The 14,386-nt window shown below is 35.1% G+C and overlaps 1 protein-coding gene across 4 annotated transcripts in view; it reads right to left on the reverse strand.

Moving 5' to 3' along the window:
* The window catches only part of SLC4A7 (solute carrier family 4 member 7), a 59,876-nt gene that overhangs the window by 6,665 nt on the left and 38,825 nt on the right, over positions 1-14,386 (reverse strand). For all 4 annotated transcript variants that reach the window (XM_010712878.3, XM_031553944.1, XM_031553943.1 and 1 more), the window contains 12 exons: positions 13,583-13,757; positions 10,995-11,128; positions 10,202-10,447; positions 8,315-8,420; positions 6,365-6,526; positions 5,263-5,376; positions 4,654-4,815; positions 4,143-4,394; positions 1,975-2,043; positions 1,376-1,549; positions 917-1,048; positions 160-260 (listed from right to left, as the gene is read on the reverse strand). In XM_010712878.3, coding sequence (XP_010711180.1) covers positions 160-260; positions 917-1,048; positions 1,376-1,549; positions 1,975-2,043; positions 4,143-4,394; positions 4,654-4,815; positions 5,263-5,376; positions 6,365-6,526; positions 8,315-8,420; positions 10,202-10,447; positions 10,995-11,128; positions 13,583-13,757 — 1,827 coding nt within the window. The remainder of the gene's footprint in view (positions 1-159; positions 261-916; positions 1,049-1,375; positions 1,550-1,974; positions 2,044-4,142; positions 4,395-4,653; positions 4,816-5,262; positions 5,377-6,364; positions 6,527-8,314; positions 8,421-10,201; positions 10,448-10,994; positions 11,129-13,582; positions 13,758-14,386) is intronic.

Raw genomic sequence — 14,386 nt, forward strand, 5'->3', positions numbered from 1 at the left:
CTGCCATAGCACCAGGGGATATACCTTAATACTTGCTAATCAAGGCTGTTACTAGCTTGAGGAAAAAAATTAAGCTCATACATGACCAACTGAATATGAAGTAAATTATGGCATTTGATAGAAATATTTCTTAGTAAGAAGACCGACATACTATTATACCTGTATTTTAGAGTCTTTACAGGAAAATTCAAAACATTTCCTTCTCCATACTGAAGGTGTACACTCTCATTGTCCTCTGTCTGAAGCATTCTCTCTGCCTCCTGTAAATTTTAAGTATATATTTTATAAAATTTTTCATACAGAAGAAACCAAGAAGTTTGCACATTGAAAGTATTTTAATAGTGTTATGGGGCAAAACACTTCTCTGTAGGTACTGCAGCTGAAAGCACAACATCTAGCTAAGATCATAACATTTTTAAGCTTAAGAAATTCAGCTAGTTGGTGTACAGCCAGTTGATTCTTTTACTGAGAAGTTACGCGACTATTATTCAGTTATACATCATTACCAACTAGCAGTTGGTTTTAACCATCATTCTGCATACACCCATAAGGAGAAGGTCCTTTGTATGGTAAAGTTTTTCTACTACTTTAAGCAGAGTCAAGATTCCTACTTCAGTTTTTCTTTCCCATCCATTCATATCTACCTTCGGACGTTATGAATGACAGAGATAACAACATGCTGCACTAAGAACCACTTCATTCTGCTTTGCTTGCTAACTTCACAAATAAGTCATAATTTGTAACAACATCACTGAAATAGTGAGATGTCCTTCACAGCAAGTAACTGTTGCTCAATCAATAAGTTTCATTAGTAAAGGATTTCAAAAGGTATGTTTGGGTAAAAGAATTTCAAAATGTCACTAAGTGTTTTTCTGTTAACTCACAACATGTTTAGTTAGAGTATTTTTATACTTACTGCTTTCTCTTTTTTCTTTTTGTCATCTTCTTTCTTCTTTTTACTTTCTGGCATAAGATCGTCGAGCCAGCTAAGCTCTCTTTTGGTAAAACATAAATCCATGAGCTTGCGAATGAACACTAACGCTAAAACCTTAAGAGAACCATAAAACAAATCACTGATATTAAACCATTGAAATAAATACCATCACACACTTTCAGTACATTCAGTGTTTTTAACTGTAGCCTTTTCTCCTAGTACCAGTTTTATCTTACTGCCAAGTCAGATCATTTCCCCTTTTGTAGCTTTTCACAGCTGAATTGCTTTCTTTCAGAGTTCTCATGTTCAGAAGTGAACAGCTTCTGAAGTTTGTGTCTTTCTCAGTCCCTTCCCTCATAAGGTAGCAAACACATTCTGAAGAGATGTTGGATGATGCACACACTTTTGGCAAATGATTAACTTGTAGAACAGATCACTTACCATCATAGGGAAAACAACAGCAGCTGCAGAGGCTTTAATCACCCACAAAAGAACGAGACAAGTGAGCTGAATAACTGTAAAGATATGGACCTTCCAGAGTGGTACATAACGCAGATATATCAGGTCAGGTTGATGCTTGGCAGGCATTCCAAACAATTTTATACGGTCAAAAAACTGCAGTGAAATATAAAATCATCCTTCAGTTAATGATTTTCTTCCTCCCCAGAAGGAAATATTTAAATAAAACAACATTTTTATGAAACTCTAGAAACAAATTAATCCTAATTAAAATACTAGCAAAGATCCATGAAAATTCAAGGGGCTGGGATCTCTATTGTTTGTGTTCCTTTCAAACAACACTAGTATAACTTCTTAAAATATTTCAGAAAATTTATTATTCAGCTACACTACTGAAGGAATAAAAGCAACATAACTGAAGACAGTGGTAAGAACAAACACTGAATGTGATACTGCAAAAATTATCCTACATCCTACTCAGACAACATAGGTTAACTTTATTGATTCTGATGTAAAATAACACCTTACATTTCCCTTTTCATTTAAACAAAAGCAAGTTGTTCCACAAAGTCAGATTTTACCTGAATGCCTTTTAATGAAGACACTCCCATGTAAAGAAAGACGCCATACAAAACTGGCATTGGAATAAACTGCAGAGGAAAACAACACCAACGGAGTTACTTGTAGAATCAACATGATACAACTCAGCAGTTCATACTACCGAAAGACTTGAACCAAATTATTTTAATTCCTACTTTACTTATGTGAAAATCTACAAAGGTTAATGCTCTATTTATAGAAGGAATAAATGCAGCATTGAAAAGCAAAAATAGCTGCGAGCTGCAGAAGGACCTGTGTCATCTCCCTACAGCTAATATGGCTGTCATCAGGATTAAAAAAGTAGTTCAGTCTTGACTGCCCGTGGACTACAGTTTCTAGGTTGCAATCAGTGTTTCTATTAATGCTAACAATGTTGGTTTAAGTTGCTATTTGACAGGAACTATACTGGGACAAGCAACTTCGTGGAAACTGTCATATGAAGTTTGATTTTTTTTCCTCACTAACACAGTATTTCCAGAGCACATGAAACCATATGAAACCATATGAAACCATATGAAACCATAACTTAATTTTTTTCTGGGCTAAATTTCCAGTAAAATCAATTTAAAACTTATTAAGATAATGAAGTTGTCCACTGATTCCGGTGGCACCTGCATCAAACATGTGCAGCCTACACAAAGCAAATGAAGCCACTTTGCTACCAAATTGATTGAAATTCTGAGTAAAGAAATCTTAATACAAACTGCTGCCATCAAGCCTGAACAAAAGCCTTCACTGAAACTTAAAATAGCGTGGAATAAAACTATGCCTTAGGGATTAATTACTCTCTGCTAGTACTTCATTAGCATTAACTTCTACTGAATTAAGTCAGCGTACATTCACACATAAAACAAAAGCACAGAGTGTGCAGTTCAAGGTATTGTCCTCCTTTCTTCTTTTGAATAACAGTCACTCACAGTGAAAAACAAAAGTATTTCACAGAATGAATGATAGTAATCCCATTCGTATTACCCTTGATCCCATAACAAACGCAGGTTTTGCTTTCCAAGAATCAGCTGCTAAAAAGAGGGATAAACACCAGGGTTCAGCAATCAGCACCTTCAGCTTTTGAGCAATAATAAATTTTAGTATTCCTGATTTTGATTCTGATAGTCTATTATACAGCTAAGCTCCTGGTGGCTTTTCTACCACAGATTGATTGATCTAAATATTTGTTTATAAACATCACCTTATTATTTTTAAATCCTTAACGCCTTTAACAAACGGCCAGCTATTTTATAAATATATTATATATTTATATAATTACAAATAATAATTTGTAATTAGAATTACTAAACTATGGCTGTATGTTCACGGGTTTATTTTCTACCACCACTTTTTCTTGCACAGCTTAGAAGCTACCTTAGAACTGAACTGTGATCTGTCTTTGAAGATACTTTTAAGTTCTTTAAAGATATTAGCAATTATGCACTTTATGGCATAACTGCTATTTTGTCATTTAAAAGTCAGTTTTGGTTTTGTTTTGTTTTTTTTTTTATTTTATTTTTTATTTTTTTTTTTTATTTCTCTCTCCTAATTGCTGGAGCTCATGCAATGGAAGCTCACTGAACTAACAGAAATTTAGAGAAAGTGAAATTTAGAGGCCCTAATTTGACTCGCAAAATCTCTATTTCACCGCCATTTCACAACACTCTGAAAGATAATCTTTACATTTTAGACCTCAAAAGCAGCTTAAAAAGGTAAAAAAGAAAGAAAAAGAACGACAATGTCATTTCTGATTATCACTTCTTGAACTCGATTTCTGCTTCACTGGCCACATAAAGTTACTTGTGCAGAAGTAACATAAACACACTCCTTTTCTCTCTCCATTTATATATTCACATAAGAATTATAGAACTATTCTGGGTAACAGATTTGGGAATATAAAAAAAAAACACTAGCAAGAAAATCATGCAACACAGACAAAGGTTGCTTTCTTCTCTACTCACTATACTTTTAATCTGTTCAGTTTTCCAACAGCTCTCTCCACTGGCTTTTTCTATTCAACCAACACCAAAAACATAGTTTGATAATGGATCTAAACATGCATTACTTTACTTAATAAGATGCACTAACATTACAAATATTATATCCCAATAAGAAAATCAAAAGAACAAAGAAAATCCAAGTGTTTTGGTAAAACTCCTACCTTTAACACAGAAGTCATGAACACTGATAGCCCCATCAGGACAAAAATCATCAATCCTGTCACTCGCTGCTCCCGGATTCCCAAAAACTTTGGTTGCTCTCCTGGTGCAGAACACTCAGATTCAACTTTCAGGCTGTTAACATGACTTATAGACAGGACAGTTGCTGCGACAAACCACGGTAAGCCCATTATGGAGCATACTCCCAACATAATGCCAACCATGAACAGATCAAGATGATAACCACAGCCTTTCTGTGAAACCAAGCAAAGAAATCTATCATTCAAAAAATTTTCTATTGATATGACGCGAGATTTATAACTTACTTGGTAAATAACATTTATATGGAAGTTACAGATTTTTAAAGTGCCTGCCAAATTATAGTCACTCTGTATTAGTCAATATACCCATCTATTTAGTAGCTACTTATTTTGCAGACCTAGACTGGATCTGATTTAAAATAAACATGACTTATACAAAACTACAGTTTTGTGAAAATGAATAGACTTTCACCTTCAGCTTATGCTCTTTTCTGTTTATAATAACAGCTGTTATTTGCTGATCCATGAAAATGAGAATGGTACAGAGTAAAGCAGGAACAGCAGCTACCAGGAGTGTCCACCAAGGATTGCCTCCAAGAGGGTCTATGAACCATCCTCGGTCCTTATGTGTGGGCTGGAAAAAATAAACAAATACTCACTAAAACAAAGTAAGATTTCATTGCTACAAATACTACCTGCAGAGAACATGTAAACAGTCTCATGTAAACAGTCTCTTAAATACGAGCTTTGATTTCTCCCCCTCACCCCTCCAGTGGCTTTGACCTAAAGATTGACTCACTGTTAAATATGAATGTGATATGGAAAAAAATAGAACATCCATTCCATTTCTTTATTTCTGCATGTTTGCAGTAAAGACTACATACTTTTCCTTAATACTACTGCACGAAGCAGTGTTTTGTCAGGAGAGACACTATTCAGAACAAAAAGGGGAGATTACTTTAATCTCCAATGCAAGTCAAAAAGTTAAATTCCTGTTTTTATTTAGTACTACTATTGTACTGTCTATGAAGCTGGAAGCACTTAGGAGGCTTTTTTTTTAAAAAAAGGCTTTATTTCTTACTTCAAATTTCTCTGGAACGTGAAGCTTAGGAGATGGCACTCCTACTAGATAGTCAATCAAAACCATGATTACAATCGTCAGAAATACTGCAAAGTCACTGATAGTAGAACGCACCTATAAAGAAAAAAGCCTGTGTTAACTCTTGTTGTTTCATCATTATAATTCACATTAGCAAAAAAAGAATCTACTTCCCTACAGATAGTGAAGTCTCTTTATATTATACTACATCACTGAACATTACATGCATTTTATTTTTATTTTTAAATTTAAGCTGCCTGCCAGCATAGCATGAAGTTGAGTATTCTGTACATCTGATAATCCCATTTAAAGTTATTTAGTACAAAAAGCAGATTGCTTCACATTAACTTCTTCCTCATTTTTCTGTCCTTTTAGCCTGGTTGAGAGGAGGGGTCATCACAGCTAGTCTCCTGGAGCATAATTTAGTAAAACCACTAAATTGTTCAGAAATCAATAATAATACATTTGATGTTCAATTTGTAGGGGAAAGATATTTTCTAACAAATTCAGGTTATCAAAGGTGACTTCGTTAAGAATTAGGAACACTCTGTAGGTACAAGATGAGGTCCAGAGAAGATCTACCCACTTTATTTTGCATAGTAAAAATATATTGTATAAATCAGCCCAAGGACTATCATCATACTGTCTGCTATTAGAAACAGTAATCCCTCTCAGGAACAACTCAACACACTTCCAACATCATCACATTGGAGAAAGCAGCCAATTATTCTACACTACTAGACAAGGGAACCAGGAAAATTAATCCCTCCAGATGCCACCAGCCATTAGTATGAAACACAGACATGCTCAGATTCATATTCAAAACATTTTGTTACAATGGCAAGAAAGAATACTAAGTATTAAATTTGCAGCAGTTGATTTCTTTAATATCTTAATTTTTTGAATTTAAAGGAAGTGTTGCTTACCATTTCCTTTTCTATCTTAAAGGAAATACAGTTAAAGTTACACTCTCAAAACAAAGTTCTGAAGCAAAATAAACAAATTCAACCCTACTAAACCATATTAATTTATTCTATACTAATATATTTGCTACAAAGTAACAGTCATCGCTAATTGTAATTACCTTAGTTGGGAAATAGCGTTTGGTCTTGAACTGCTTAAGGAAAGAGGAGAGGAAAAACGTTGTAAAGAATAATATGACAGACCAAAAGAGAACATCTGGAATATATGGTCCATGATGGCCACAAGCAGATCCACGAAACACACCATGAAATTCTAAACATTCCTGCAAAAGAGAAAACTCCTTCAATTTCTAAATTTTTAGTCTATTAATATACTCAAACTTGTAACCTACCAATAGCAAATACATATAAAAACCTTCTTTTGGAGATTGTGGCAATTCTTTCCTCCATCAGTATCTCATCCTGAAACGCCAAAAAAAACCTGTCTGTTCCAGAAGAGTCACAGTAGCAATTATTTATCTTTTTCAGGATCTCAAAAAGCCCCAAATAACTTTTTTTTTTTTTTTTTCCCCCAAATCACATTCACCTAATTTCTATTCTATTCTCAATGCATCAAAAGACTGAACAGGTAAATTAAGGCTGAGATCTATGTTCAGGAAAAGCAGACTATTCATCATCAACTTTCAACTTGCTGAACATAAAAACGAGATGTCCTCAGTTTCACCTCTATTCTGGAGTTTTATACTGATACGATTAAAGGAAAAATGGATTCTTAGAAAAATAGATTAATCCAAATGACAAAAAAAAATTCTAATGTAGCGGAAAAATATTTTAAGTAACAGAACTGAGTAAAAAAGAAAAATCATCCTTATCTAAAAGGCTCACTGAAAGGCAAAGAGAAGCAGACACAGAGCACAAGGAAAGATGAAGTCAACAAAGCTGGAAGTAATACTTCAACAGCCTAGTTTTTAAACAGGCTTGTTTATGAAAATAAGTAAGTTAGATCTATATAAAAAATTCTCCCAATTAAGAACTGATTTTGATTATAAGCACTACAAAATTTTGGATCAGTTTTGCCTGAGAAAAGTAAAATTGTTCGAGAAACTAAAGTTACATAAAATAAATAACAATATAAAAGAAGTTTTAAATACTACATTCATTGCCTTTCTGGGTAATCACAATAGACTAGGAATAGACAGGTGACACGCAGAAAACAGAACATCTAAAATTCTAGTATAACACTAAGGCTTTTAATAGTATTCCTGCTGTGCAAAACACATCCTAATTTCAGTGTAAGCCCCCAGATTCAGACACCAGCAGAGCCCATACACAGATATTTACTGCCATTTTAAATATCTGGAGAAGGCTTAAGGAGGCACATACAGGTAGCAAATTTAACACTAAATCTACAGCCAATGCAAATTATACTAAACGTAGGTGTAGACCAGATGCTAGGATATACTACAGCCACTTAGTATATCTATGTTTAGGTGACTGATCACATCCAAGGGATTAACCAGATATGGCTGTAAAATATCCACCTCAGAAAGTACTGCTTCCACACTTATTCTTGCAAACATGTTTTCTTTTAACCTTCAATTTTCCAAAATATTATTTTCATCCAATCAAGTTTTAAGTAGCTTCTCACACACATTTATACCCATGTCTAACATGATCTGAAGATGTGTACCTGCCAGCACATTTTAACTTTAATTTCTACCTTTGCATTTTCTTAAAAATCCACCCTTTCCAGGAAATAAAAGGAAATTATCTCCTGTTTATTCTGCTCATCATATTCATCTGCACTTCAGGAAGAAGACTGCTCTGCCACCAGTATTCACGTGGCTATCTCAAGCAATCATTTAGGACACTAGTATTTACTGTCACAAAATCAATTATCCCAAGCAGTACAATGCCTGCTCAGCATTATAGGTGCAATAAAAGAACTGCAAATACAGTTTTAAATAAAACAATCCATGCTATGAAAAAGTAACCAGATAAGAAATATTAATCAACACAAGTATTAAGTGTTGCGAGATTTAGTTTTTGTTTGTGTATGTATGTATAAAAACGAAGAGACAGATACAGATATCTGCCTTTTAGATACTCACAGTTACTGTAAGGTTACTCCATGCGATAGTTTCCACAGATTTATTCATCCTCCCCCAAGCCTTCAAGGTTTCATTGCTGGGGTTCTGAGGCTCAGAACATACACATCTGAGGGCATGGAAGGAAAGAAAAAAACAAACCAAATGATACGCTTGTAAGTGCAGTCTCTTTTCAGCTGGGACAGAGTTCTTTTATTCAGAGTGCCTGGTATGATGCTATGCTTTGGTTCTAGGAGAAAAACAACACTGAGGACACACTAATGCTTACAGTTGTTGCTAAGCAGTGTTGTACAGAGCCAAAGCCATTCACAGCAGAGGACCTGAGGAGCTGGGAGGAAACGGCCAAAAGGATATCTCTTATCATATCACATCACATGGAAAGTTTTCAACGCAGGAGAGGGAAAGAAAAAGAAAGAAATCAGAAGGACCTTGGGCCCCTTGAGAGCGCCACTGAGGATGGAGGTTTCTGTACACCACACTTCCCATGCCCCACTGCAGGGTGAGGATTTGGTGCTGCACATAAACTAGAAATACATTCGTAGCCAGGGTTTATCCCAGTATTGTATGAAAGAAGCAAAGTACAAGTCTTCTCCTAGCATAAAATGAACTATGATTACAAGAGGAAAGAGATGCTGAGAGTCACAAAGATGTGACCACACAAGATTTTACAGATGGGACAAAAAACATATCTTTTAAAGAATTAGAAGAAATAAGGTATTGACTAAAAACTAGCAGATGAGTTGTTAAAACAGACTAGCACCTGAAAACAAAGTGAGCATACTTTATTCGCGTACTGTGAAATTGTTATCATTTGGATTTTTTATTTTATTTCATTCATTGCATGTGAAGCAGTATGTGAAATAAGACAAAAATTCAAATATCACCTTATAACAGTTAGGGACTAAAATATACCATTATCTGACAGTTAACTATGCATTGAAGATGAATCAAGAACAGCTTGGTGGACTATGTGAACTGTGCAGATTTTTCTCCATTAATGGTTAGCAGACTCTCCTTCTGTGTTAAGTGTAAGCTCTCGATTCAATTTAATGCATTTCATAAAAGCATACCCTAAGCTTGCAAAATGTACACTGAGGTGCAAAAGAAAGCATCAGATCATCAAAAAATAAAAAAGCACTGAACATGGTATGACAGTTACTTAATGCTGATTTCACGGTGTAAGCGAACTACTTTAAGTCAGAAACAGAACAGCTATACATTAAAAAGTAGATAAGATGCACAACTTCCACATCAATCAAACATGAAAAACGGTACATCTAAATAGCTTGCTTACTGCATTCCTTAAATGAATTGATAGTCTTACTGCTAATTATTAAGATGAAAAGAAACAGTAACTCTACTAAGGCAAGATATTTTTTAAAAGTGGTTGTATTTTTTATTTTTATTTTTTAATAAGAGAGTAGAGAAAAATAGGAAAGGAAATTCTAAAAAAGTCAAATATCCCTTATAATTGCAATAGAAAGCAACAGTGTTTATATACGTTAACTCCTCATTTTAGCACAGTTCTATGCCTCTGCTGCCTGGAAATAATCCCCACCCAGGTGAGGGAAGCCATCATGATTTCCTGAAGTGGCAAGGCAAAACCCCTGTCCAGCTAATGGAACGTAAGCTGACCTTTAATCAAGCTGCAGATAAATCAGGCATTGTCACAACCCCTCATCTCTTTAAACCACACATAGCTAATAGAAATTTCAATTCCACAGCACCCTGAATAGAATTTTTCAGAGATTTCTCATGCTCCTGCCACCCCCAGCATTCCTCATGCCCTACCACTAAGAGGCACACACTGCAGTTTCATAAATGATATGCCATTATACAATACACATTTCCCTTATGTATTGTACTAACAGATATTAACTTGATACTTACGAATATAAAGTCAGTCTATCCAAATTATTGTGCATATTGAAGGCATACACTTCTCCCAAATGAAAAAGCTTTTCCAATGCCTCATAAATAAATATGATGCATATAAGCGCTGCAAAAGCTTCCTCAGTAAATCGAGTGATGTAACAGACAAGGCTGCTGGCATCTGTTGCTACAAGCACTATGCATAAAAATGCAGTCCACAGACCAATGCTAGTTCGTAGGGAGAGGTAGGAAAGCCCATAATCCCTGTACAAAAGAAATTAAAATAAAGTAATTGAGTCTAAAATCATTTATTATCATATTCTATTTAAAAATGGATACTGAGGCCAAGCTCTGCAGGTGTTCACAGCTTTACTCATCCCTGATTCTAGTTTTGAAGAAAGCAGAAACTTTTATCTTCCTCTGGTGCTGAACAACACTGCAAAGTATCTCTAGGACTGAGGCTGCTACTGCCTTAACCAGGAAGCATCATGAGGATGTTCTGTCCAGAACAATTTGGATAGTTCTTCCCCAAGGGCAGATCAATCCCTGTCCACCCCTGCAGAATCAAAGCCAGCATCCCCACATAAAAGAAGAAAAGTAAGTTCTGACTAAGTCCCACCCACTTCACCACTGGCTTTCCCACCAGCTAAGTGCTTCAGAGCTTTGCCAAACCACATGCACACCTCAGTTTCTTGCTGCTGCCTTGATATCTACACGGTCATCTACTTTCAAAACATGTTTTCAGTTACAGTTATCTAACAGTCTCTTAAGTTACACAGTTCATCAGGGTAATGCCAATGTCACTACTTACCTGCAAAACTTAAATAATATTTTTTCAAATACTAGAACTGGTCCGGTACTCCCCAAAATAGTAAGAGGTTGCCCAGCAAAGAGAGAATAGGCAATCCCAGTTAACGAGGCTCCAAAGAGGGATTCTATTGCACTCTGTTCAGGGGAAAAGAAACCGCTTTGACTATGCTGCCTTTCAGGTTAGCACATAGCATCACATCTGCATAAATACATTTTTAAAATGCATTTACATGGAAACAAGACAAGATGTAAAAATATTACAATTAATATTAATGTTTGAGACACTGTTAGCACTGTTTTGCAGTAACAATACCAAGGACAAAAGGTTTGGAAAGCTTTGCTCTCGAGAAATATAAAGCCATCCAAAACCATGAGAACAAGTTACTAGTCCTGCTAACTAAGGAGGAAAAACATACCAACAACTACTACCAATTGAAAAACAAAATTACTCAATACGTAGTATACAGAAAAAGTTCTCTCTCCCTGTAAAAAAAAATATATATATCTAAATATATATACATATTACAACACACCTGTACTAAAACATGGCACAGTGTGCTGCATCAAGCTTGCATCAGTCAGCCAAGCATTACAAAATGAAACAACAAAACAAAACAAAAAAAATCGACAAGGTGGTGCAGGGGAAGTTACTGAACAATACTCGTTTTTGTATACACGACACCATAAATAGATGAGCTGTAAACCAATGTCCCACCTGGTAATGCATTTCTTTTAATTGAAGAAAGATACATATTTTAGTTCTTGATTTGCATGTTTTACTATAAATATTATTTTTAGCAGGAAATGTTATAATATACCTCAAGAGAAAGACGAGACTTTCTAGAACCTTACATGATGTTCTTGTAAAATATCTAATATACCACTTAGAACCATGAAAATTAATACATCACAAATTATGGGGTTTGCTGTGGAATTTTCATGCATTTGCTACTTTGTAACAACATGAGCTTAAGAAAATAAAAATTATGCAAACTTGAGCCCAGTTCAGAAAAACATCTAAAATAGGTCAAAGGTGTTTGCTGAACTGGGGTTATTACAAATAAAAAAGCATGCTCCTTTTTTCATTATGTTAGAAAAATACATATATATATATAAATACAATCTCTTACTTAGCTATTGCCTTTCAACTACTGCTTTTGGCACAGTCAATGCATTAACCTGGGGGCTGTCAATCAAGGTGGCAGGGACAGGAATACTGTGGAGGTGATGACCTCTGGGAATGTGAGGAAAAGTTTCAAACACAAACTGTGTACCTTACAGTGTCAGCTACAGTGCTTGAACATGTGTGTGCAGTAACTAAGTTTTATATTCAATGATGCACACCAAGAATCTGAAGGCAGGAACAAACCCGCAAACAATTCCAGATAGCTAAAAGAAAGAAGGTATTTAAGAATCAAGCTTTAAAAGGAGAATATTTTCATAATTATATGGGGTACATTCATAAATTATATCAACATTTAGATAATCACAAGAAAACCCATCCCTACATTTACAGTGGCAGAAATAACAAGTGCAGAAGTAAATCACATTTTTTTCTGTGCTCTATCAGCTTGAAGAAATACATCAATAAACAAATATTCAAGTCAGCTACATTACTTGAAATTGATAAAGGTTAACTAAATTTTAATTGAGAACATGTTTAAAATTTGGTCTAAATATCACAAAGAATTTTATAGTATTGTAAACTTGACCAGAATTTTAAGTTTGTAAAGGGACATTTCTGGATTTACCCTTTCCTTTCCCCAAAAGGACAGAGCCTTATTTCTTTGCAATAGATTTAGAAACAGAAAATACACTTCAGTCTAGTTTACTCACACGCCATTTAACACAAACTATAAGTTATTAACGTTGCTGATAGGAGTACTCCTTCCTCACTCCAAAACCTAAAGTGCAACCGAACATTTTTGGTTAAAAAAGTGTTGGTGTTACACACTGCCAATGTAGCAGTACCAGAAGTTTATGGTTAATATCCGAGTTACTTTCAGTGAAGAGTATTTTTGGCTTTTAAAAAACTTATCTCTTTTTTTATTTTTATTGATAACATACCACTGGTGAAAGTAAACACACATCCTCTCCATTGTTTAAATACACAGAATTGACTGCTACCCGTAACACTGTAGGCATTATCATCCTCATAGGCCTACTACTCAAGGCCAGTACATATTCTTGGCTATCCACCTTGAGCCTCTGACTTTGCCTAAAGTAGGCCTAGTGGGATGGTGCACCTTTACTGTAATTCATTCATTTTATCCAAGTAGCCAAAAAGAAGGCAATGCCCTTTCTCAATTCATGAAGATACTCTCCAATAAGGCAGGATGAACATTTTTAAATTTAATTTTATAATTTTATTTTATTTTTACCTCCACTGTGCATCTTCTCCTGTTCACATGGGTTCCCCACATTTTCCACAGCAATTACCTTTTGGGGAAGATCTGCTTTGGGGCAGGCTAATCAAGTGCTGTGGGTAAATTCTTCAAATACAAGTATAAATAAACGAGACAAATGCACACAGTGACTTGCCTCTGAAGGTCTAAAAGCCTGGCCACTACCATTTTTTTTTGTACTCACTATTCTGCCTTGTGTAGCTTCTCCCAGGAGCCCTCCAAAAGTGATTACAGGAGACATACAGGCACAGTATAGGAAAAGAATCGAGGCCAGGCACTGCAGGCTTAATGCATCCTTGAAGTCACTCAAGAAAAAAGGTGCTTTCCTTTGGATGTCAAGTATCAAACCACCAAAAAGCCTAAATAGGTGAGATGAAACTCGTCAAACTGTACACTAAAGGATTCTAGCTAGTTCAAAACTATGGGCTACACAAAACTGCCAGTGCCTACTGCCAGCACAAATTAGCTATTTCATTATCCAGATTAAATCATAACACAGTTTAAATATACATGATAATCTTATCTATTCCGATTCAGTATTTTCAGTATTTTTCCAAAATATAATCGAACAGATCATCCACATTTATTAAAGCTGGCTAGGTATGCATATAATGGGCTAGATACTGAAAAGATACTTTTACAAATACATTTACCTAAGTAACGTTTAAAGGTAAACCTGGCTTACGATACTCAGAACAAGCAACAGGGGTTATACGCTAAACCTCAACCAAGACCACCACATTGATAATTATGTTTCAATATCAATATTCCAACTGGTAGCTGTAGCTCTGGTTTTGATCCAAATTCTGTATATGACTATGGTTAAGTCCACAAAGATAATAAACCTGAATTTATTTAACAGTGAAAAATTTGGGGTATGGAGATAATTCTGAATGGTACAAATATGAAAACAAATGTATATCCATCAGTTGAACTGAGAAAGTTATTAATAAGAAACAAAAACGCATTTTGCTTCTTTTTTTTTTTT

The sequence above is a fragment of the Meleagris gallopavo genome, chromosome 6 (genome assembly GCF_000146605.3).
Source record: "Meleagris gallopavo isolate NT-WF06-2002-E0010 breed Aviagen turkey brand Nicholas breeding stock chromosome 6, Turkey_5.1, whole genome shotgun sequence".
Taxonomy (NCBI): domain Eukaryota; kingdom Metazoa; phylum Chordata; class Aves; order Galliformes; family Phasianidae; genus Meleagris; species Meleagris gallopavo.